The sequence below is a fragment of the Cyprinodon tularosa genome, unplaced genomic scaffold (assembly GCF_016077235.1).
Source record: "Cyprinodon tularosa strain WSP-4 unplaced genomic scaffold, ASM1607723v1 ctg78, whole genome shotgun sequence".
Lineage (NCBI taxonomy): Eukaryota > Metazoa > Chordata > Actinopteri > Cyprinodontiformes > Cyprinodontidae > Cyprinodon > Cyprinodon tularosa.
Window position 1 is genome coordinate 261,389 of NW_024039540.1, and position 25,462 is coordinate 286,850.

Consider the following 25,462-nt stretch of genomic DNA (forward strand, 5'->3'; position numbering starts at 1 on the left):
ATACTCTAGAGCCGGGGGCGGAGCTAGATGGGGGCCCAGGGGTGGCCCCCCTTAGCCAATTATTGGCCACCCCTACCATTTATTTCGCTCTCTAATACAGACGGTGGCAGCAGTAATACTCTCCAGGGGAAAGTTCAAACTTATTAAACATTTTAATTTTTCATATATTAACAGTTACTTGACAAATAAAACACTGTGGTTAATTATGAACATCAACATTAAAGATGATAAATACAGAATTCATCCTCTTTTGAGAACTAAATTTTGTGTTTTATGGGTAAAGAGAAAATGATGCGTCTCTGTAGGTCTTCTAGGAGTCTTCAATGAAATCATAGATAAATAACTATTTTAAAAATAACTTAAAAATCCATTTCATGTAGATATTAGTACGTGTAAATATTGGTTTTATGCAGAACAATGTTTGATAAACGTAGGAAGGCAATGACAATGGAAGAGATGTCCCCCCCCAGAAATTTTGTCCACTATACCTTTAATTTAGACAGCTTTGATGTTTAAATAAATACATCTATTAGTTAGCAAAAGCTGCAGGAAAGTATAGTTTGTCTTTATTTAGAAATAATGAATGCTGTGCTCCTTCCTGTTGGAACAGCTTAGATTGACCCTGAGGTTTTGGCGCCGTCACTACCCGATCCATCCAGCGCATGCACGAACAGATAAACATCCAGGTTTCCATCAATAATGTCATTATGGTAGTAAATTACCTTATTTCTATACTAAACTCACTATATAATGCTAATACACATCTTTAAAAATAGATTTCTGACACATTTTTGATGCTTTTTACATTTTCTCTGTTAAACTGCTTCTCTGCCGTCATCATCAGGCATCAGAGCAGTCCAGAAAATATAATTAATGTTTATCTGCATTTTAGTTGTTTCTCTCTTTATATATACCATAATGTTAACACGAAAGGAAAACATAGAAATTAAAAAGACCAGATTCATGTTTCAATCCAAAGCCGAAGGATCCCATTTCTGGTGCAGATCGGGAAGAGAGTGATAAAACAGAAAGGATTTTAATGATTTTATTTTCTCAGGAAATACATTGTTAACCTTGCGCTAATGAGCTGATGGCACCTGCGCAGAACGGATCGCGCTTCCAGGACGGATCGGATGGTGAAACGCACCTATCCGCTTTCGGCCAACCCTCAGTGAACATCGGTTATCGAATGGCCACCCCTATTCAAATTTTCTGGCTACGCCTCTGGTAAGAGCAACATACCCTCTCTATTAATGATAGATAATTTATTCAGTCTGCATCCATTACAGCTGGAACAATATATACATAAAATATAATGATGGACTTTTTATTAGAATTCAGCAAATTAATCCTACATGCTATGGAAACATGAAAAGAAAATGGCTGCCTATCAATGAGTTGGATTATTGAGAAGATCAATTTATTTAGAATCAAATTTAGAATGATTTATTAATCAATAACTTGCATTTCTTGTATAACTATTTCTATAATTCTCTTTGTGCTGCTGAACCACTTCCAGGTCATTTGAGTTCTATCAGAGGACAAACACCCAGAGCCCCCTGCCCCCCGCCCTGTTCTTACTCACCTATTAAGAATGTACCAGACTCCAGTCAGTGTACCGGCAAGCCAGGAACCAGACAGGAGCCACGCTGTGAGGTACAGAGCTATCACATAGACAGCTTGGAGCGAGAACACTGTGTAAATGTAGAAATACACCGGCTCCAGATACGCCTGGACCACACACACACAGAAAAAGTCTTATTAGACATGGCTCTGTGAATAAGACAGGAAAACTGCTGAGATTCAGTCCTAAAAGTTTCATGACTAAAACCCAATGAATGTTCCTGCTAAAGTAGCCTTTTCTTAGTCGTACAGTACTGCACTGAGTGGCCTCTAGAGGGAGCAGATCTCACCTGTAGGGGAAGCAGCCTGTAGAGAACGCTGAGGAACACCTCTTGGTAGATGTTCATCCGCTGGAGGAGATTAATGGTCCTCCTGGACTCGGTCAAGTTATCCTGGATCAGTTCTGACAGCCCTGAAAGACAAACAGTGAGGAGGCTGCTATAGATACGCTGCTATAGAATTTCTAGAAGTAGAATGGGATGCAGATCTTTTAGTTATCAGGCTCCTCTCCTGTGGAACCAACTACCAGTTTTAGTCCGTGAGGTAGACACCCTGTCTACTTTTAAGGCTAGGCTTAAAACTTTCCTTTTTGATAAAGCTTATAGTTAGAGTGGCTCAGGTTATCCTGAGCTATCTCTATAGTTATGCTGCTATAGGCATAGACTGCTGGAGGACATAGGGACCCCTTTTTTCATCATTCTGCTTCATTCTATCTCTATTCTCCCACTCTGCAGAATCTGCTAGTTCAAACTCTAACGTTATGTTCTCTCTGCTTTTTCTCAGAGTAGCTTTGCCTCGTCTGTTCCTGTTTGGCTGTGACTCCATCCTGGAGAGAAATATCAGCTGTGCTGCTTCCATCAACACCTTTGTTTATAGATGTTGGAGATCGGCCTGTTTTTCAGTGGAGTCCTGTTTCTCTGACTGTGACTGGCTGGTTGTGCTCTCTTCATCCTCTGACATGGGAGCTGGCTCGGAGCTCGTCTGCCTGGCTGTGTGTTTCCTGGACGGGGCCGCCTTTTACAGTGGCTTTTTGTATCTCTGCTTCTGTATCTCTGCTTCTGTCTCCTTGAACCCAAATGGACCTCAGCAGATGGCCGCTCACACTGAGCCTGGTTCTGCTGGAGGTCTCCTTCTGTTAAAAATTACTTTTTCCTCTCCACTGTCGCTACAAACATGCTTAGTGTGAGGGATTGCATTCGAGTCAATGGGTCGATGCAATCAACTGGTTTTCCTTAGGTAGAAACCTTTAAATCAATCTGACTGGATGAGGGGGGCCCATAAACCCCCCAGCAGAAGGTTTATGGGTCAGTTCCTCCTTATGTGCAGCGCTGAATGTGTTCAGGACGAAAAATTATCAGACCTGCTGGTTTTAGTTTCAAATCTGCTTCTCATCAGTCAGAGCAGGAAGCTAACTTCACTTCAGCTTCAATCTCCAGATTACCGGTGGAAGGTCGAACCAAAGGTAACCCCCCCCACCACCACCACCACCCCCTTTGAATGCATGCAACAATGACCCAAAGTGACGACGTCTCCGTTTATCGTTTATTCACAGCGTTTACCAAGAAGCTCCAGACTGAGCCAAGATGTTCTGCAGCAAGATGGTGAGCTGGAAGACATGATGAGTTCAAAGGCTGTCAGCAATTACAGAACTGTGACGCCCTAGTCGAATATCTTCCAAGGGACGGTGTGTCACTGATTCGTTTTTATAATAATAATAATCAAACTTTTTTTGATCTTACATTGGAGAAAGTGACAGATAGCATGGTGATAGCAAGGAGAGCTAATGTTAGCACGCTGATGCAGAGCTAAATTTCTCCAGTGTGAGATTAATTAAGTGAAATTATTATTATTAGATAAGGAGATTAAGAGATTAACTGTCAGGTCGTCAGATGAAGTTCTTATAGTTTATTCCAGCTGTTCATCAATGAGGATACAGGAGAATAAACCAGAGACGATACAGAGGAGGGGAGACGGCGCTGAGCGTACCTTCCTGGATGGACGGAGCCTGCAGCATCTGTTTGTAGTAGGAGTAGTAGAGTCCACACTCCGTCCGGAAGGAGATCTCCCGCTCCACTTCCTGAAAGCAGAAGGGCCAACATAGTGATATCAATCTAAGCTCTTGGTTCTGGATGATGTGGAAAACAGATTTTCTCTCTGTTGAGATGAGAAAGAAGCGAGGAGGACAGAAGGAAGGCGGCTGATCCTCAGAGGCAGCAATCAGAGAGTGAAGCAGACATCCCAGGATTACCGTCCCCCTGCAGCAGGAGAGGAGGAGGCTCCGGATTTACGACATCCAGCCGGTTTCTACTACTCTCACTGGGGAAATACCTTCGATCTGTGTTTGATCAGCAGAGAAATGAAAATCTCAGCTTTAGGTAAAGAGTTGGGCTTCATCCAGAGCCGTTCACAAACCAAGCATACAATAACTCAATAAAAAGCCTGGTTTTTTAACAGGGCGGCTCTCTGTTTAATGGATCAGAACCAGAACACAGAGGGAGACCGGGTCACTCAGGTTTCATTCCCACAGCTCAGTTCTTTGCCCATATGTGACCTGAATCTGACGCCTTTATTTTCAACACTGTGAAAATATTATGCTGCTAATTAGGGCTGCAACAACGAATCGATAAAATCGATAAAAATCGACTTTTAAAAGCGTTGGCAACGAATTTTATCATCGATTAGTTGTGTCGCGCGATTAATGCGTCATCCGCCACCGTCGGCAGCAGGAGTCCCTCTCAGCGCTGCAGTCAGAGCCGCAGGATGTTTACCCTCAGCGTCCAGACTGCAAATGAAGCGCGCATGCGCCGGCGCAAATTGATCACAATAATTAAAACAGCCTGCGCTTTTTAAAGCGAAAAAAGTCGTAACATGCAACTTTTGTAAAAACAAATTAACATAACACGGAAGCACCACTGTTATGATGCAGCACCTGAACAGAAAACACGTTGGAGCCTTCGATGGCAGTGAGGAGAGCTGATCAGCAGGATGAGCGACCATGTTTGTTTCGTTTTAAAGTGGGGAAACGTAACGTTAGTTTCTCAGGTAGCTCATCCTTGAACCCCAGTTGGCCTCAGCAGATGGCCGCTCACACTGAGTCTGGTTCTACTGGAGGTTTCTTCCTGTTAAAAGGGAGTTCTTCCTCTCCACTGTCACTACAAGCATGCTTAGTGTGAGGGATTGCCTTCGAGTCAATGAGTCGATGCATTCAACTGGTTTTCCTTAAATTGAAAACTTTGAATTAATCTGACTGGATGATCTGGTTGAACTGTAAAATGCCTTAAGATGACATTTGTTGTGAATTGGCGCTATAGAAATAAACTAAATTGAATGTAAATTGTCTATAAACCAAACCGAACGATTGTTGTTCTCTACTTCAAAAAACACTTTAGACTTTAAAATGGAAAATGTTTTTTTTTTATGTGAAACATCAACGTACGCTATAACATGAACGCACACCTAATTTTATTTCAGTTTTAAATTCTGTTTAAAGTAACAGATTATAATTTAAAATTACCTTTACTGGTTGACGTTTTTTTTTATTCGGACCCCGCTGGGTTTTAATTGGTTACCTCTGATCTAGTGGTTAGAGCAGTTCGCCCTGAGAAGTTTGCAGAAACCAGTTCGATCCCCACAGACTCCCACCCTGGGTCCCTGAGCAAGACCCTTAATCCCACACTGCTCCCCGGGCGCCACACGATGGCAGCCCACTGCTCCCCACAGGGATGGGTCAAATGCTGAGATCAATTAAGTTCAGTTATTATTATTATTTTGAGGGACACTAAAGTTGTGTGAATTCAGTTCATTTATTTGGAAATGTGAACGACAGATCGGGTTTAAGTTTATTTATTCATTAATAAATTGTTTCAGAGGACTGATCATAGCGCTCTGCATCATCAGCAGCGCTGCGTCCGTCTCCCTGCCAGCTCCCAGATCAGCTTCTCTGATTGGCTGATGCGACGCCTCCAGCAGCTAAAGTTACATTTTCCATCAGCAGCTGCTGCTCACCTGAAAACAAACTTGCATAAAAATAAAACTTAATATTTGTAATTTTCTTCAGATGTCCCTTTTTAGGACATCTTTCCGTAATCCTGGACAGATTTCTCTGCATACAGCTGAGCAGCAGCTCGGCTAACGAGGTCCAGGAATCCAGCTGGGAGCTGAGAGGTGCGCCAGCTGTCTGTGAACTTCATCACTGACTGAACCCTGCTAGCTCTGGATGCTACGGATCACACAGGAGAGCTGGAGCACGATGCGCCTCCTACCGTGAGCTGAGAGAACCACAGCAGATTCTCATGGATGGCGTTGACGCACCAGGCCTGAGCCACGGCCAGCAGCCCCGCAACAAGCAGCCCCGCCACTACGGAAACCAGCTGTTGCCAAGGCCGCCGCAGCAGAGCGCTTGAAGCGGATAAAGAACCGGATGGTCGTCGGATCCTCGCTGGCTCCGTCCTGCTACTGCTGCGGCTCTCTGCAGGGCTCGCCTTCCATCTCCTCCGGAGATCCATCATAAAAAAAGAGATTGTTCCTAAATCCCGGGAAGTTTTCAGGAGCTGAATCCAGGCAAATCCACACAGTGCTGATCCAGATCCATTGCAGGGAGAAACACTGCTGGTTTACTTCAAGTCCCTCCAGATAAATGACAGAAAGCTTTTTAAATCAGTTCTTTGCCAGAGAGAATGAGGAGCGACTTTCCTTCCCAATCCTCTTTGGAGTCCGCTGAAGACAAAACAAGCCCTGGCTTTGCACCAGAATCTGAGGGATACAGATAATCCTGGGTTTATGTTCAGGAGAGTCCGCTCCGTGCGAAAGCTCTCTGTCCCCTGGATGGAATAACTTCTATCTGGGATGGGACGCCTGGACAATCCATGGATGAGGAAATTCCTGAATGGAGCGCTGCCTCCGTTTTCCCGGCGTCATGTTGAAGATAAAACAGAAAGCTGAAAGGAAAACGAATTAGGAAACACAAAGACCGAGCCCCAGAGTGTGAACAAGAGGACAGCCTGTGGACAACTGCAGCAGCCGGGGGGAGAGGGAAATAAAGACGGAGAGGACTACCGCTGACCTCTTGTCTATAAAAACACACACGCATACAGGCTCAGGAGGAGATGAGACGAGGATTGGGAGGAACATGTTGGAACGTTGTTTGGAAAACTGGGTGAACGTTTGTCGGAGGATTTGTGGCCCAGGAAATGGTGAGAAGCTATGAGTGCCGGCTCCAAATAAACCCCGCATGGACATGAGCTCACACCTGATGAATTCAGGAGGACAAGCTGAGCCAGCTGAGCTCCACAGAGGGAGATAATCAGCAGCGTCCAACATTATCGGAGCGTCAGGATCAAGCCTTTAGCTGGGAATATTTCATACCGTATCACATCTTTAGGCTTTGCCTATGGTTTGATTTACCATCAGGAAATACTAGGCAGTTACCCAGGGCCCATAAAAACTCTGTTTACCGTATTTTCACGACCATAAGGCGCACCGGACTAAAAGGCGCACTCTCAGTTATGTGTCCCATTTCTGTATTTAACACACACATAAGGCGCACCGGACTATAGGGCGTGTTTTTTATATACAGGTACATGTCCTCTACTACCTTTAAATACCTCTACTGCGTATTTAAAAATACAGCGGGGGCAAAACTGAGTATGACTGTGCTTTATTCATGTATTTATTACAAAGTATTAATCAAACCTGGCAGCTGGCCGTGAGACAGACACATCGCAGATGACACAGCGCTGTGGTCACTCCTAAATTAACTTAAAATCCTGAAACCTGCCGACGGAATATGTTCGCTTTTATTACCGGTATCCTGGTGCCTGCAGCTAAAATTATTTAGATGAAAAAACACCTGCCAGCAGCCGCGGTGAACGAAAGGATTTCTCCTGTCGGCGCACCGCTGGTATGTGGGGGTCTGAGCGCCTCCGACAGAAATAGATAATCTGGATGAACTGACTGCAATTATTAAGTTTTCAGGTGGCCTTTCTCACTTAAAAACATATTAAAAACTACTTTATTCCAACTGATCACAGCAAATATAGCTGCAAGATTTAGATTATTTAGATGAAAAAACACCTGCCAGCAACCGCGCTGAAGAGGAGGAGACGCGCCCACAGGCTGCTGTTGAATTAAGTTTTCAGGTAGAAAAATAGAGCGGAAGCAAACCTGAGTATGATTGTGCTTTATTCATGTATTTATTACAAAGTATTAATCAAACCCATCAAAGTCATCATCCTCTGTTATCCTCAGCATTCCTCTGAATAAAACAGCTGCGCTAAATCAGACATGCCAGTTTCCCCTTCTTCGCTGTCAGAGTCACTTTCCGTGCAGCGCAGCTCCTCAGAAATAATGCTGGCTTTTGCGAAAGCTTGAACAACAGAGCCAGCAGACACAGTCCATCTACAATCCATCCGCAAACGGTGGCGTAACTTGCACGGCGCTGCCTTCCACTTATCCTGAAACTGTGGTCTCAGTCTGTCATCCATCGCTCCCACGCCGCTCGCAGCCTTACTGCGAACGGCCGCTCCACACCGATGTCGAGCGGTGGAAGTTCCTTTGTCAGACCCCCCGGGATAACGGCGAGCACAGCGTTCATTTGATTCACCTTTTTTTTTACATCGGCTGTGAAACGGGCACGCAGCGATGGTGATGCATGGAAAAAAGCACCTGGTCTCCTCACATACACCTGCCTTTCATCATCTCCTCATTCATCCAGCCTTTTTCATTTGCGTTAATATCATATGTCATCAGAGCGCTGTGTCAGTCTCGCTGTCAGCTCCCAGATCAGCTTCTCTGATTGGTTGATGCGGCGCGTCCAGCAGCAAAACTTAAATTTTTCCATCTGAGCAGCAGCAGCGCGTTGGCGGTGCGTCAGATGCTTAAACGCTCCCGACGCGCTGCACCAAAACGCGCTGCAGGACCTTTTGCTGCACCTATATGCCCGTCAACCATTGACTTTGCATGTAAACTCGCTGCTTCTGCTGCACCTGCTGGGTACGGTTCACACCGATGTCGAGCGGTTGAACAGCGAGCACAGCGTTAATTTGTTTCCCCATGTTTTTCACATCAGCTGTGAGATGGGCACGCATGGAGTTACATATTAACAGCGATGGTGAGGGGTGGAAAAAAAACACCTGGTCTCCTTACATTCAGCCACTCTCATCATCTCCTCAATGAGGTGGTCTCAAAAGTCGCAGTTACAACACACATAGGGCGCACCGCACCATAGGGCGCACCGCACATTTTGAGGAAAAAAAAAGACGTTTAAGTGCGCCTTATAGTCGTGAAAATACGGTACACGTGTGGTTAATACAACTATTCCTTATCTGTGGACCTTAATAAGGAATATTAACCTCACCCCTCAATGTCCCCCACATTGGATCAGTCCATTTATGAAAGGTCCAAGCAGACAGCTTGGACCTTTCATAAATGGAAACAAACGACGTGAAAAGCAGTGTTGCCAACTTAGTGCTTTAGTCGATAAATTTAATGACTTTTCAGACCCCTTTAGCACTTTGATTTCAAAAAAGCTCCTAGCGCCAAATCTAGCGACTTTTTTCTGCTACTGGAGACTTTGGTGACAACATCTAAAAGCAGCGAACTCTGCTCTCCAGAGCAAGTAGATTGGTAACCCCGCCTCCTGCTCTCCTCTATCTTGTCTGCTGTCATGATTCATACAGCTATTATTTCATCCAAATGAAAAATGGAGAACAGATAAGCAGATCATGGCTTGTCTACAGTGAAAAGAAGGACTGGGTTATTTACTTTTGCCATTTTGGAAACACAGGAAGGAGCAATCAGCTAAATGAGCTTAGTGCTTGGAAAAAATCTTTCATTCTTTTAGAGACAGCATGAAAAGTCAGCTGAGGACAAAACATAGAGAGGAAAACAAGAAGAAAAGGGACAAAACCCCTTTGAATTTAAAAGACAAAACCTAGTGTTGTCTTTTAAATTCAAAGGGCCCCCTGCCTGTCTCTGCCTAGGGCCCCAAATTTCCTAAATACGCTCCTGGTCTGGGTGTTTCCTGGAAAATATTGAAATTTAGACTCTCTGAAATGCTATTTCCTGCATGTTGAGGTTGAATGCAGCTAACATGCACTACCTTTTGTCCCGATTATGGTGTATGTGTGCATGACTAGAGGAAGAAATTTCAACATTTTCTGCACAAAAGCTAAAGATGTGATAAACCAAGCTGTACACCCTACGAAGCATCCTACCTAAAGCACCCGTCCCACCTTGATGATTTAGAAAGCACATGCCTCACATACGAAAAATGCCAGCATACGGTGGATAAGCTATCGGTGCATTTTAAATAAGTCAGTTTTTTGAAGTAGAGAACAATAATCGTTCAGTTTGGTATAATAATAAAGGAAAAGTCCGCTCATATTCAGAATTCAAACTTCTGAAAGTTCTTTAAATATGAAATTATTACTGTTCAATGAATGATCAGCGTTTTTAATTAAGAGTAATTTTCATTAGAATGTGCTTTACTGGAGGCATCCATGTTGGTCAAAGAAAACTACCGCCACCTACTGGTTGGTGACGTCACGGTGCGTTATTGTGGATGGTGAAAATTTAAATGTTTTTATATTTATTGAGAAAATCATTTGAGTGTTTCCTGCATCTTTTATGACTCTTTGTTAGTTTATCAAGTTCCCTTTATTAATAAAAAAAAAAAAAAATTCTACCATTTTTACTCTCATTTCAAAGAGAAACACTCTTTGTGTCAAACGGCTTTATAAAACTTGCTGTTCATCTGTGATTCCATATCCTCCTTAACTCTAACAGAAAAAATTATTTTCTTTTTTCCTCCTGATTTGTTAACCTATAATGTTCCTTTCACTACCCGATCCGTCCTGGAAGCACGATTCGTACCATCAGCTCACCAGCTCACATAAGCTCACCTCATTCTGCTTCATTCTATCTCTATTATCCCACTCTACAGAATCTGTTAGTTCAATCTTTAACATTATTCTCTCTTTTAAGGCTAGGCTTAAAACTTTCCTTTTTGATAAAGCTTATAGTTAGAGTGGCTCAAGTTATCCTGAGCTATCTCTATAGTTATGCTGCTATAGGCTTAGCCTGCTGGAGGACAAAGGGATCCCTTTTTCATCATTCTGCTTCATTCTATCTCTACTCTCCCACACTGCAGAATCTGTTAGTTCAATCTCTAACGTTCTGCTCTCTCTGCTTTTTCTCATAGTAGCTTCATCTGGTCTGTTCCTGTTTGGCTGTGACTCCATCCTGGAGAGAAATATCAGCTGTGCTGCTGCCATCAACACCTTTGTTTTTTAGATGTTGGAGATCGGCCTGTTTTCCAGTGTAGTCCTGTTTCTCTGACTGTGACTAGCTGGATGTGCTCTCTTCATCCTCTGGAGCTGAGTGTTTCCTGGACGGGGCCGCCTGTGGAGCTGGTTAACAGCTGCTTTTTATATCGCTGCTTCTGTCTCCTTGAACCCCAGTCGGCCTCAGCAGATGGCCGCTCACACTGAGCCTGGTTCAGCTGGAGGTTTCCTCTCCACTGTCGCTACAAGCGTGCTTTGTGTGAGGGATTGCATTTAAGTCAATGAGTTGATGCAATCAACTGGTTTTCCTTAGATAGAAAACTTTGAACTAACTTTTTTGACTTTGGTTTTAAGCATATATCTTGTCTTTTGAGTTTTATTTTTTCCTTTCATGTTAACATTATGCTATATAGTGCTATTCTAAAGAAATAAACAACTTAAATGCAAATAATGATGGTTTAATCATATTTTGCAGGACAGCTCTGAACATGTCCCATGATGGTCTCAGAGAAGAAGTTTAACGAAGAAAATTTTAAAATAATCAAATTGTGTCAGAAAAGTCATAAAAATAATCAAAATAGCATTCTTCACTGATAGAAAAAAAGTACCTTTAGTACCATAATTACATTATTTATTAAAGCTGATGTATATAAAGGTCGCCATAAATGTTTTTTCTTTATACTAATAGACTCTCCTCTCCCTTCTCACACCTGCCTCCATTTTGTTATTTGCAATACTCTATTGTTCACTTGCACTGCTGACTGTTACCATAGTAACAACTGTTTAAATGAATCTTGCACTACTTACCTTGACTGGAATAGTGATTTGGACTGCTGACTGTTTATTGACAGTACCACTTGATTACATATATATTTGCAATACCGTACTTTAACTGTAATATGTAATAACCTTCACTGCAATTTGGAAAGCTTCTGTCCAAGTTTGAAGTTGTTGGGTTTTTTTGTTTTTATGGCACAAGTGGCTCGTTTTTTTTTTACAGTAGGTTGACAGGAAAGCAGATATGAGAGAGGACCACAGGTTGGATTCGAACCCAGGTCATGGGTGGTGCACACTAACCACTGCTCCACCAAAGCACGCCCTAGTTTAAGCTTTATTTAATCATTTTATAATAAAATAATTGTATATCCTGCACCGCTGCTATTGCAATTCTATAATCTGCTATCTAATATCTGGTTGCACATGTGCAAATGAGCTGATGGTACGGATCGTGCTTCCAGAACAGATCTGAAAAATAACAGACTTTTCCTTGATTTTCGATTCAATAACAATTAAATGATAATAATCCTCTATGGGGGAGAAGTTTCTAAGGACTGGGAGGGAACAAGAGAGCTAAGACACACTGATTATCAGCCTTCTGATGGCATTTTAGCAAAAGGATTTTTATCAAAAACATAATTGATGTGCAGAAATAAGGAATAGATGTATTAACCAAACATGTCAACAGAGTTTTATGGGGCCCCCAGGAACTTGGGGTCCTAGGCAACTTCCTGGTATTGCCTAATGGTAAATCCTCCCCTGCTTACACCATATGGTGGATGATGTAATTCTCTGGCGCAGAGCGCTGTTAGGCTTTCTCTGCCTGGACACAAGCTAACAATAATTAGGTCGATCGGCCATTTTATTCCAGCTACTAACGTTACATAGACAGTAAAATGTGATTATTTCATCTTTTTTAACACATTTTATTTTGATAATGAAATCTGGTGATTGTGAACGAAGCTAAAGTTGCTAGGACAACATCCTATTGCTAACGTAGCTAACGACCTAACTGGTCGATTCTTTCATTAAGCCTGACCTTCGATAGAATTAGATGGCCCCGCTACTGCTAAGGATTCTTCTTTGTTGGTATTCAGCAGCTTCTTCTTCAGATCAGCCGAACAAAAAAATCTAAATCTTTCAGAAGAATTAAGGCGTTAAGCCGGGCATACTTTGTACGATTTTTTTTTGCCCTTTTCAGGCCAATTCTCCAGTCGTGCGAGAATTTTTCAATCAGGCCGACTTTCAGTTTCCTCGTGCATCGTGTAGTATACAGGGGGTAACGAGGGGCGATTAGCCTCTTATGACCACCTCGACATCAGGAATCATAAGGTCGGGAGAAAACCAAAAATGTTTTAAATTAAGTTGGCAGTCGTAAGGTTTTCGTGAGCGAATCCTGCTGTTCAAGCAGAGCTACGTGCCGATTTACCAGAAGCTCTAGCACTGCCCATGTGCAAAGAAGGGAGTTCTTCTTCTTCCAGATTGAAGAACACCGACTGTCGGCAACTGTCAGCACTGAGTCCGACGAGTGGTTGATTGCATCACAGCGTCGGGCCACGCAGTGTGAGAACAAGCATCGTGAGCTTTGAACTTTTAAACCCTGCGGTTTCATCGTACAGTTTGAGCTGTAGCTGCGTGCAACGATTGAAAACATCGCACACAGTACGCCCGTCTTTAGAAGCGGCGCTCGCTCCATGCGGTCCCACACCAGGCCTCGGTCCACTCTGAGAAGGTTGGAGGGGGGCGTGGCTTTTCAAAGGTCCATTTTTATCCAGATGGGTTTTATTTTCAACAAGTTGTTGCAAACGCCGTGAGCCTCGGTCTCTGCCTGGAGACAATGTAGATCTGCTCTGATCCGTCAGAGAGGAAAATACAGACTAACATATCTGCTCTGTGTTAAAGACTTTCTGAATTATTTGTAAATTCAGCTCATCTGGGAGGGAAACCACTTTTCTTTTCTCTCCCTGGGTTTGAGTTTCCTACAGATAAATCTAGCTGCCTGGCAGACAGCGGGGGGTTCTCCACATCCACCCCAAACCCAATCAGATCTGCTTTAATTAAACCAAACACCTCCATAAAACTTTCAGAGAGGGATTTCTACACACATCACCAAAACAAATGACCATTAGCGTCTTAGAAAAGGAGAAAGCAAACAGCAGGAGTTCTCATTTCCACCTTTTCCTGCTGCTTTTGATGCCGACTGTGAAATCGGAGCCCTCTGCTCTAAAACAATGTTTTTCTGCCGAGCTACAAGGGCCGTTAAACATGACCTCATGTTTGGCTGGGCTGCTGCACAGCGCAGCATCAACGTCATCCCAGAGGAACGGCGCTTCCAGTTCAAAGATCGGCCTTGCGCCGGGTATGGAAAAACCATCAAGCTGTTCCTCCATGGAGGCGTTTACCACGCGTTTCCAGGGCATCTGAACGGAGACCAGCCTCAGGAGAAGGTGTCTGACTGAAGCATGTGATGAAGATTCGCCGTTAGTCAAGGAACAAGAAAAAAAAGTCATGACACGCCGCCACCATTATCTATATGTTCTATAGTGTACCACAGAGGATATGAGGATCAATGATATACAGAGTATTGAGGAACTTTTCATATCATCTAAACCATCCAAACCCCAAACTGATGGCGAGATGAAGCGGGGACCCCCTAATTATAAATATATTGTATGAAATTGTGTTCAAACTGGTCCTATAGTCACTCTATTATAGATGAAGTAATGTAACGAAAGTAATTTCTCCCTGGGATTATTAAAGTATTTCTGATTCCTGGTTGATGGGACAGGTGTTGTGAATGAAACGGTGCCCAGCTTGAAAGAGCTCCTGTGTGTCACTGAATGTGTGCATTGATGACTGAAAGACATCTTCTGCCTCCATTTATCTGTTTACTACAGTGTGTTGAATTCATGTTAATGTGGATTTAAAGACATTTCAATTAGTGGAAAAAATTGCGACCCTCATGCAGTACCTCCATGTCCCCCTAGGAGTTGCGGACCCCTGATGAAGACCTCTGCTCTGAACTGTTTAAAAAAAAACTTATTTATCAATAATAAACTGTGGTATTATTAAGATCAAAATAGAAAACATAACAGAATAATTCATGCAAAAGAAACCCTTTTATTTCTATATTATTTGGTAACTAATCAGTTTAAAGGAAAAGTCTGGTCATTTTCAGAATTCAAACCTCTGAAAGTACTTTAAATATGAAATTATTACATACTGTTCAATAAATGATCAGTGTTTTTAATTAACAGTAATAATCCTTTGAATGTGCTTTACTGGAGCCATCCATGTTTGTCAAAGAACCCTACTGCCACCTACTGGTTTGTGACGTCATGGTGCGGTATCAGCTGTTGATCAAGTCCCAGTGCTGTATCTGGTGTTTGTCACAACGCGCTATTATCCAAGTCTCTTCAAGTTAGTAATCCAACGACAAACCCGTCCGTAGAGGATCAGGAATTAGAAAGGAGAAATAACTCTTTTTTTTTCCACTTTTACCCGATGTATTCCAACATCCAACTGCCATGCACGTGGGCATTGTCAGTTTCACTATAGCTCTGGTGAATTTCAATGGTGAAGTCCTCTGGAAATCTTCAATAATTGTTGTTGATTGCAGATGTGTCTAGTAGTTCCCATTGATTTTGCTTGTAAAGCGGGGAGAATGGCGCTAGGCTTACCGCACCGTGACGTCACTGCCGGAAGATGGCAGGAGGGAGGGGTTACTATATTTGGAGCAAAAATGGCCGCTCCCAGACTCAGTGATTGCAATAAATTTTCATTTTTTTTACTTGTTTAAATTTTTGTGTAATTTTTCAGTATCAAGTCTTTTCATTTAAAAAAAATATATATGTTTCAGTTTAATTTTTTATTTTCAGTTACAAAAACATTTATCAGTTTTAAAATTTGTCTTGATTTTTATTTTTTTATTCTCAATTTTAAATATTTTTTTTTTTAATTTTTGTGCAATTTTTTTCATTATCAATTCTTTTCACTTTAAAACAATATTTTTCAGTTTTATTTATTATTTTCAGTTTTAAGTTCCAAAAATAGTTTTAACATTTTTGTTATTTTTTCCAGTTTCAAACCTTCTGGCCCAAACTGAGCTCCATAGCCTGAGTCCCCATCATCCAACAACCTTTTTCTCCTTCATCCTGTGAGTTACACTGGAATAAAAAAGGTGGCTCTGTTCAAACAAGTGAACCTTTTTGAATTTAGTGTGAAACAATATTCGCCATGTCACCATCGGTGATAGAAACTTCTGAGTGTAATATTTCTACATTTACACGTCTGCTTTCTCCATTTCTGGCTTCACAGCCTCTGATTGGTTCCCAAACATGCAAATTGGAATCAGTCGTTCACTTACAGCCTCGGAGGATTTGCTGCAGTTTGAACCCTCCTCAGCTCAGATCGACCAGTGCAGACAGACTGAAACCAGACCATAACACAGACCCACAGCTACCAGAGTTGTAGCCTTTACCTTGATGTTGGAGAACCACAGGTCGTTCTCGTGCAGCGTGGCCACGTAGATGGAGCACAGCAGGCCCAGGCCGACAGACACAGACCAACCGATGGACGTCCAGATTATAGATCCCCACGACCAATCGCCTGCAGGAAAACCAAGTTGATTCTCTCTTACTTCAATTCAATTCAGTTTATTTCTATAGCACCAGTTAACAACACATGTCATCTCAAGGAACTTTTCAGTTCACCAGATCATCCAGTCAATTTGATTCAAAGTTTTCTATCTAAGGAAAACCAGTTAATTGCATCGACTCATTGACTCGAAGGCAATCCCTCACACTAAGCATGCTTGTAGCGACAGTGGAGAGGAAAAACTCCCTTTTAACAGGAAGAAACCTCCATTAGAACCAGACTCAGTGTGAGCGGCCATCTGCCTATTTTAAAGGCAGGGTCAGACACCAGCTTTGGTTCTCCTTTAATTAGCCGTTTCTAATATTCTGGCCGACTCTAGTTTAAATATTTTTCTGCATCAAACTGTTCTTACTAACCAGGCTTCAATTTATCACTTTAATTTCATTTTTGAATAAACTATTTCATACATTTCCTTGATAAAAGCAGCGTCACTGTTTTCTGTTTCAATCAAATCTGAATTTTCTGTTTTTCTTTTCTATAGAAAACGGTCTATGAGGTTTAATGCCTCTTTCTTGGTGTCAACAGTTCAGGTTGTTTTTTCTAAACCTTCATCCTGAAGGAATCTTTTTCTAACAGGTTTGTTCTCTGAAGATGTTGAAACAGGAAGACATCTTCAGAGATCCTGCTGCAGCTCAGTGACCTCTATCCCTGAACTGATGGAAGGACAGGCCTGCTGTCTGGCAGCCATCTTTATGCTACGTTCACACCGGATGCGCTTCAACCTTATTTTACCCCTGAAATAAAATGAGGTTTTTATGCATCCATGTTATACAGTGACCTTTTAAATAAAAAAAAATAGAACATTTTTTCCATTTTAAAATCTAAAGTGTTTTTTGAATACAGGAGTATCCCCTGTATCTCTCCATACAGGAGTGTTTCTAACTGACTGACTCACTAAACTGTGTTAAAATGTATCTGTCAACATGATGCATCTGCTAAAAAAATGTCTCATCTTTTGCAGTTTATCATTAAAATGATCCAGAATTTTGGAGCAGCCTAAAAGCAATAGAAATGTTTCGGCTGTTTAGTTTGTTTACTGTTTTTACTGTAGTTATTGTTTTAAAAATATGATTTAAAATCCTAATCCACATGCATCCTCATTCACATTTTCCCCTGACTTTTCACATTATTTTGGGCTATATTTTTATATTATTTATTGGCTGCATCCAAAAATGTCAAAGATATCTTCAATTTAAACATAGATATGAAATAACAAAATATAACCTCTAGTAACTTAAATGATATCGTTGTACTAGGTCATCAAATCAATTAAGTTTAGTCTGTCAAACAAGCTGCCTGTAGTGCCTTTAAATGTCCAGCAGGTGTCAGTATTCTGTCAGATCAATACAAATTGGCAATGTGTGGAAATGCTTCAAAATGCCTCATTAACCCATCAGTAGGCTATGATTTTAAGGCGGGATCTTAATCTGGATAAACTGGTGGACTTCCTCACATACAAATATATTAAAACTTATTTTTATCCACTGATCACAGCAAATATAGCAAAGCTGCTCTCTGCTATTGAACACAGGAGCAGCAGAAGCATCAGACCCATCAGGACACACTCTACTGGACGTGCTTCAGGAGCATCACAGGTCTACAGGCATCAAAAATGAAGCAGCAGAAGCTTTTTAGCTCCTAAATTCGTATTTGGTTTGAACGTAGCTCCTTCTGAGGATGAAAAACTCCTCTGGTTCAGTCCTGGTGCAGTGTATGGAATCAGAAAGGGGTCAAAATGTTGGTGAAGTTATAAATCTTAGCTGAAAGTGAAAAAACAGAAGCTCATATCTATTGTCAAATTTTTTTATAATGTGAGGAAAAAAGCAAACATAAAATTAGAATATAATCTAAATTCAGTTTAGTATTTTAATTACACTTTTTCTTTTTTTCCCTCTCTTTATTGCAGTCTTAGATTTTATTTTTTCAGATTCAAATCAATTTCTTTCTGTTTCTTTTTTTGTTTCAAATTGCTTTTTCAGTTTCAGGAGTTTTTTTTTTTTTTTTTTTTACACTTTCAAATCAGTTTTTTTCACGTTCAAATTTTGACCCCAATCTATGGAAGTATGGAAGTCTATGGAAGCCCATTTATGCCACTCTGTAAAAAAAAAAATATCTCATTATAATGAGATAGTAACTCATTATATTGAGTTACTATCTCATTATAATGAGATCATTTTTTATTTACTTTTTTTACAGAGTGGCGGAAACGGGCTTCCATACCAATCTGACGGGAGTGGGCGGGGAAATGTGACTGACAGCTTGCAGCAGCGCTGGAGACTTAGACATTAAACAACTTTTATTGTCATTTTGTATATTTAGACAGTAGAGCTTAGCAGTGAAATGAAAACATCTATTTCCTATAGTGTAGCAGTGATCAAATGTCTTGTTCCATGTTGCATTCATGAACTCTTGTTGGAGTTCCCACCGTCCATGAATGCAACACATCGCTCCAGAAACTGAAAAAAACAATTGCAAACAAAAAAAAAATGAATAAAAAATAGAAACTGAAAGAAAATGATTTGAATATGAAAATATAAAATCTGCAACTGTAATAAATTAAAGAAAAAAGTTTAATTAAAATGTTAACCTGAGTTTTTTCAAGCTGAGGGATTTTTTTTTGTTTGCTTTTTTAGTTTCTCAGATTATACAGTACAAATTTCACATTCAATATCAACTTATAGTTTTTCAGTTTCAACTTTTTTTTTTCAGTTTCAACTAAGATTTATAAGTTTACAAACATTTTGACCCCTTTCTGACTCTATACAGTGTGAGCTAAAGCTCATGTAGCCACCAGTGCAGAGCTTGTTTAACCGTGGCAGCAGGGTGAAACAACTGATGGTGCAGGGAGCATTGGTTTTTACGTGTCCCAGGAGGGTCAGCCACTCACCCTGCAGGATCTTGTCTGGATGGTGATGAGAGCAACAATTGGACTGCTGGGTTTGACCCTCAGCGGCCTCCTTCCCCCTGCTGCCCTTCCTCTGACGTAGACTGGTCATGTTTGGGCTGCTGGCTCTCATCCTCTGCCGGAGCGGGCCTCCTGCTCACCCTGCGGTCGGACTGGAAAACACCAGTAGGAACAGACCACCTCTCCCTCCCAGCAGCCTCCCCCGCTGGTTAGTTTAGCAGTAAACGCACCGCGGTGAAGCGTTCACCGGCGGCCAGGCAGGATGAGGCTCTGCGCTCCACACAAAGGCGCTGCAGACGGACGGACCGACGGGCTCCGTCAGAGACCCATCCTGGGGGTCTGAAGGAGCGCCAGGTGGGGTCGGGACAGACGGTCCTCCCCCCCAAACTGTCTCACCTCCTGCCTCTAACGTCTCCCTTTTCCTCCCAAACCACTCAATTCATCCAGTGTTCAAAGCATAGATGGTTCAAAGGCTGCGGCTCCGTTTGAGGACCGGAAGTCATCTGCTGTGGCTTTCAAAATAAAACGTCTAAATGGCCTCTTATTTTTGTTATTAGAATTTCCCTAGAAACAGATGAGCAGCAGGTTGGGTTTAACAAACTGGACATTTATATCAGGAAAATATAAAGTACTAGTTAATCTATGGAAGCCCGTTTCCGCCACTCTTTAAAAAAATATAATTATAATGAGTTACTATCTCTATATTATAAAAATTCTGTAGAGTGGGGGTGAGACTGTGAAGCAGACACCCTGTCTACTTTTAAGGCTAGGCTTAAAACTTTCCTTTTTGATAAAGCTTATAGTTAGAGTGGCTCAGGTTATCCTGAGCTATCTCTATAGTTATGCTGCTATAGGCTTAGGCTGCAGGAGGATATGGGACCATTTTTCTCATTCTGCTTCATTCTATCTCTATTCTCCCTCTCTGAAGAATCTGTTAGTTCAATCTCTAACGTTCTGCTCTCTCTGCTTTTTCTCATAGTAGCTTCATCTGGTCTGTTCCTGTTTAGCTGTGACTCCATCCTGGAGAGAAATATCAGCTGTGCTGCTGCCATCAACACCTTTGTTTATAGATGTTGGAGATCAGCCTGTTTTTTAGTGTAGTCCTGTTTCTCTGACTGACTAACTGGATGTGCTCTCTTCATCCTCTGAAATGGGAGCTGGCTCAGAGCTTGTTTGCCTGGCTGTGTGTTTCCTGGACAGGGCCACCTGTGGAGCTGGTTGACAGTTGCCTTTTGTATCTCTGCTTCTGTCTCCTTGAACCCCAGTCGGCCTCAGAAAGATGGCCGCTCACACAGGACAGCCTGGTTCTGCTGGAGGTTTCTTCCTGTTAAAAGGGAGTTTTTCCTCTCCACTGTTGCTTCAAGCATGGGAAATATAAAGTACTAGTTCACCTATGGAAGCCCGTTTCCGCCACTCTTTAAAAAAAAAAAAAAATCTCATTATAATGAGTTACTATCTCTTTATTATAAAAATTTTGTAGAGTGGGAGTGAGACTGTGAAGCAGACACCCTGTCTACTTTTAAGGCTAGGCTTAAAACTTTCCTTTTTGATAAAGCTTATAGTTAGAGTGGCTCAGGTTATCCTGAGCTTGTCATAATTCTTTCTAAGGCTCGGACCCACATGCAATGAAGCCAAACAGACAGACACAATATAAAAGTTCAACGGGTTTTATTGAAGTGTATATTGAGTTTGTTGCAGAGTTCCTCCGAACTCTGCTCAGCCGGAAACTGGAAGACGAAGGGAAGACAGACTGTTAGGTTCAGGCTCAGTGGGAAATTCGAGTTGTCAATCTTGAAGGAGAGGATTTGTTGCCACTCACGTTTCCAGAGAAGAAGATGCACGTAGACTTCAGTCTGTGTGTTGGTCTTCCAGAGAATGTTTGATTCGGTGGAGGGCGGAACAGGGTTTACCCAGAACTCAGACGGAGTGGAATGATGTAGCCGCTGGTTGCAACTCAGTTTTCCTGTGGTACTTGAACGGGTCGTGGTGAAGATGACTTCCTTACTCAGAGAAATCTTAGCGTGCTCAAAGGTGGCTGGATTCAAACCTCCTGTTTGGAATCCGTCGCTCAGTATAAGGCTCAGTTGATCCCACCTGGGAGAAGGCGGTCCGAAAAGGTCCAGTTTGCAGGAAGGCTTCCTGCCGAAAGGCAAAGAACAAACAAGGTTTAGTCTCGGGGAGAAACAACCGCTCAGTAAAACTCTATGTGATCTCAGCTCGGCTAGAGGACAAAAATTCAAAATGCAAAAACTCAGATTAGACTCAGAATAAACAAGGCTTGGCTAGAGCACCCCAAACTGGCAAACACACTGGCGTCGCAGTAGTGGCAACCAGCAGCTTAAGAGCAGTCCGGTGATGAGGCAACAGCTTGTAGGTGCATGAGGAGGCAAACTGGAGTCTGGCGCCTCCTGGTGGTGGAAGGGAGAAACACAAAAGACAAGACAAACACAAAAACTGGGATCCTGACAGAGCTATCTCTATAGTTATGCTGCTATAGGCTTAGACTGCTGGAGGACAAAGGGACCCCTATGTCATCATTCTGCTTCATTCTATCTCTATTCTCCCACTTTGCAGAATCTATTAGTTCAATCTCTAACGTTCTGCTCTCTCTGCTTTTTCTCATAGTAGCTTCATCTGGTCTGTTCCTGTTTGGCTGTGACTCCATCCTGGAGAGAAATATCAGCTGTGCTGCTGCCATCAACACCTTTGTTTATAAATGCTGGAGCTTGGCCTGTTTTTCAGTGTAGTCCTGTTTCTCTGACTGTCACTAACAGGATGTGCTCTCTTCATCCTCTAACATGGGAGCTGGCTCGGAGCTCGTCTGCCTGGCTGTGTGTTTACTGGGCGGGGCCGCGTGTGAAACTGGTTTACAGTTGCCTTCCAGTTGTTCTTCCTCTTAAAAGGGATTTTTTCCTTTCCACTGTCGCTACAAGCACGTTCAGTGTGAGGGATTGCCTTTGAGTCAATGAGTCGATGAAATCAACTGGTTTTCCTTAGATAGAAAACTTTTTTTAACCAATCTGAGTGGATGATCAGGTTGAATTGTAATTGTAGAAGTAATGCAACAGACTTTCTAAAAATACATTTAATAAATCCACCTTTATTTATTATGAAGTAATTATCTTCAGGCTAAATACGTTTTGTTTAAATCCCATTTAATTATTGCATTGAATATTTTGAATATATTTTTAAGAATTTAATGAGACATTCTTTTATTCAGTGATGCATTTTATAATGTAATGGTGCATTTCATGCTTGAATTATATGTTGGTTGGATGAATAAATAAATGTCACATCTCCCAGATTCCTGTTATATTGATCATATTTAGATATTTAATGAATGCCCTCCATGTACCTAGGGGATCTCAACATCATTTCCCCCCTTAGTGCCACCTGTGTTATAACTTTATGAGTGTGAGTTCAACCAATAATGCAACCAATAAAGCTTCTGGGCGTAGGTTTGCATAGGGACTATGGGGACATGTCTCTTCCAAAATTTTGGACCGACCTACTTGTCCCTACCAATAATTCGATGTGAACAACATGTTTATAATTTACAATCCAGCATTGTTGCAGCAGTCGCTTCTTTTCCTCTCGCAGCTCCTCTGCCTGGTCTTTCCTGTAACTTTCACGTAGCAGCGCATGGAACTTTGCTGCGCTGTTTAACTCCTCTCTCTGATTTTTCTGCCTTAAGTTCCATCTTCTCTCTTTCTGATTAATTGTTTTCTAGTCTGCATGTGTGTGCGTGGAGCACGAAAAAAAAAAAAAAATGATGCTAGAATACGGCGGTTACCAAAACGGCTATTAGGCTACGAAACTAGTCCCAATTAAAAAACTAAATATTATCTATGCTAAAAGAAGCAGGAGAGAGTTTTGATTTGGAACTTGAGAAATGTAAGTAACCAACGTTAGGATTTCTTCTCTAAAACTAAATATTGTGAGTCAGACAGGAGTTCTGAAAACTGCTGTTAAAATGAGCAAAGACTGTAAACTATCAACATTTCTGATTCTTTTTCACCAATATTACTTTGCTATTACTGTTCAGGTATAATAACAGGTTTTATTTCTTTTATAGAACATGAGAAGGATGCTAAAGATCTGCTACTTTTTGTTTTCCACATAAAAATAGTTCTATTAAATTGACTTCTAGTTCTAGAAATAGGATAAAGACCAATAGAGGAACTCTATTTACACTGATTCTATTTTTCTAGATTTCCACACGGTCCATAAGTAAATTAGTGCAAACATTAATGTCTGGTAAATCATGTTTGAAACTGGCTGTTTATTTGGAGTGCTATTAGATTACAGATAAGATAGTGTTATATTATCTTTTATAATTGTTAAAAGTGATTTTATATTGGAATAAACTTAGGCTCATTCTTAGTGTTGTGCTTTGTAGATGATGCCTCTAAAAAAGTCAGACACAGTCAGACAGTAAGCAATATGGGATGATGATAAAAGGTTGTGTTACATTTAATCCTTTATTATCAAAAACGCTCTTGTATAACAGAAACATTATATGATTGTAGGAAACAGATATAATGATGCAGGGCAGCCTCAGGGTGAAGCAGCTGCCCTTCAGTGCTGTATTAAGAAATGTATTTGGAATGTTACCATAAAATTAGGGCTGCAACTAATGATTATTTTGCAAATTGGTTAATCTGTCAATTATTTCTTCGATAAATCAATTAATAATCAGATAGCCAAAGGTTCCTTAAAGAAGATTTTTTACTAAATGAAACCAGGTGAAACAGAAACGTTTCCTATTGAGGAGTTCTGATGGAGAATATTGACAGACAAAAACTTTTTTATCTTAAATGAAAAACGTTTACATATTTTTTACAATCTTGGTATAATTTCTGCTCTAAGTGGGTCACTCTGTCGGCTAAAGGTACATTTTAGTGGCCCTATACTACGGTTAATGATTAACCAATTACTAAATTAGATGACGATTATTTAAATGATCCATTAATATGATTAATTGTTTCATCCCCAGATAAAATACATGGAATTGGCGACCCAGAGTAACTACAGCCCAGATGTACAACTTGTATAGTGAAGTTAATATTTGAAATGCTCAGTTTCAGTTCCTCTTATTGTTCTAGTGCTCATGTAAATACATTATTTTCCGTCCCTTGAATGTATTATTTTGCATGAAACAGAGAGAGCATATTATATATGAAAATAAGAGTGGGGTTTACCTTTGCACAATTCAATATCTTCAAAAGAAAACACAGGATAAATCTACATACAACAGACATATTCAGACTATATTTGGTTAAATAGACAGTGTCTTAGTCTCTGGTTTAAATGCAAACCTTTTCAAAGTGGAAATAAGTCCTAATTCCACATTCCTCAGAGCCAGTGATGCTTTAAACATTGATAAACTGCATCTAGTGTGTGTAGTGCTTATAAGATTTGTATTAATGTAGCAAGAAATGCTGCTGTTCTCTTTAAACAAAATGTGCCCTGATGCTCACATTAAGCATGCATATTTTTGCACACGACCAATGACATCAGACTAATGAAACTGAACTACCAAAGTTGAAATCAAACCTACGCCCTTGACTCCAGACTTGCCATAAACGCCACCTGAGGTGTTTATTTACCAATTGAGTTCAATTCAGTTTATTTATATAGCGCCAATTCCAAAGACATGTCATCTCAAGGCACTTTACAATACAGTCAAATGATTTAAAGTTTTCTATCTTAGGAAAATCAGTTGATTGCATCAACTAGAAAAAAATAGAAAGAGCAATGACTCTTAGCTTGCATTATAACATAAGGTGACCAGATTTCTGAAATCAAATTTGCGGATATTTCCAGCTGGTAGATAAAAAGAAATACATATCATCAAAATTAGATTGGTAAACCGGGACAGTGATGCTTTAACCCATTTTTACACATTTATTATTATTTAAACAATAAAAATAGCATATAAATTGTGTTAGTATTTCTTAAGATTAGTCAAATTAATCAATCAATCGTGTTTATTAGTGCCATCTGGTCATTCAGTCTTCTCTGTCTTCTTCCCTCTCCATCTTCTTTACTTTCTAATTCAAGCTGGACCCAGTATTCAAGACAGACAGACAGTACAATTTCTCAAAATGCATTTATTTAAAAACTGATCTGCAGTGAAGAGCTAGGGCATCTTGGACAGGAACCTCTGCAGAAAGGAAACCTGTTTTAATAGTTCAGTCTGTGTCCAAAGAACATGGTT

General features: G+C 41.1%; 1 protein-coding gene across 1 annotated transcript in view; it reads right to left on the minus strand.

Annotated features, from left to right (window-relative positions):
• The window catches only part of dpy19l3 (dpy-19 like C-mannosyltransferase 3), an 80,426-nt gene extending 60,185 nt beyond the window's left edge, over positions 1–20,241 (minus strand). The window contains exons 1-5 of the mRNA XM_038270844.1: positions 19,225–20,241; positions 16,162–16,289; positions 3,610–3,700; positions 1,914–2,035; positions 1,586–1,731 (exon numbers count right to left, since the gene is read on the minus strand). Of these exons, the coding sequence (XP_038126772.1) occupies positions 1,586–1,731; positions 1,914–2,035; positions 3,610–3,700; positions 16,162–16,289; positions 19,225–19,354 (617 nt within the window). The 5' untranslated portion in view covers positions 19,355–20,241. The remainder of the gene's footprint in view (positions 1–1,585; positions 1,732–1,913; positions 2,036–3,609; positions 3,701–16,161; positions 16,290–19,224) is intronic.
• Positions 20,242–25,462: the final 5,221 nt, after the last annotated feature.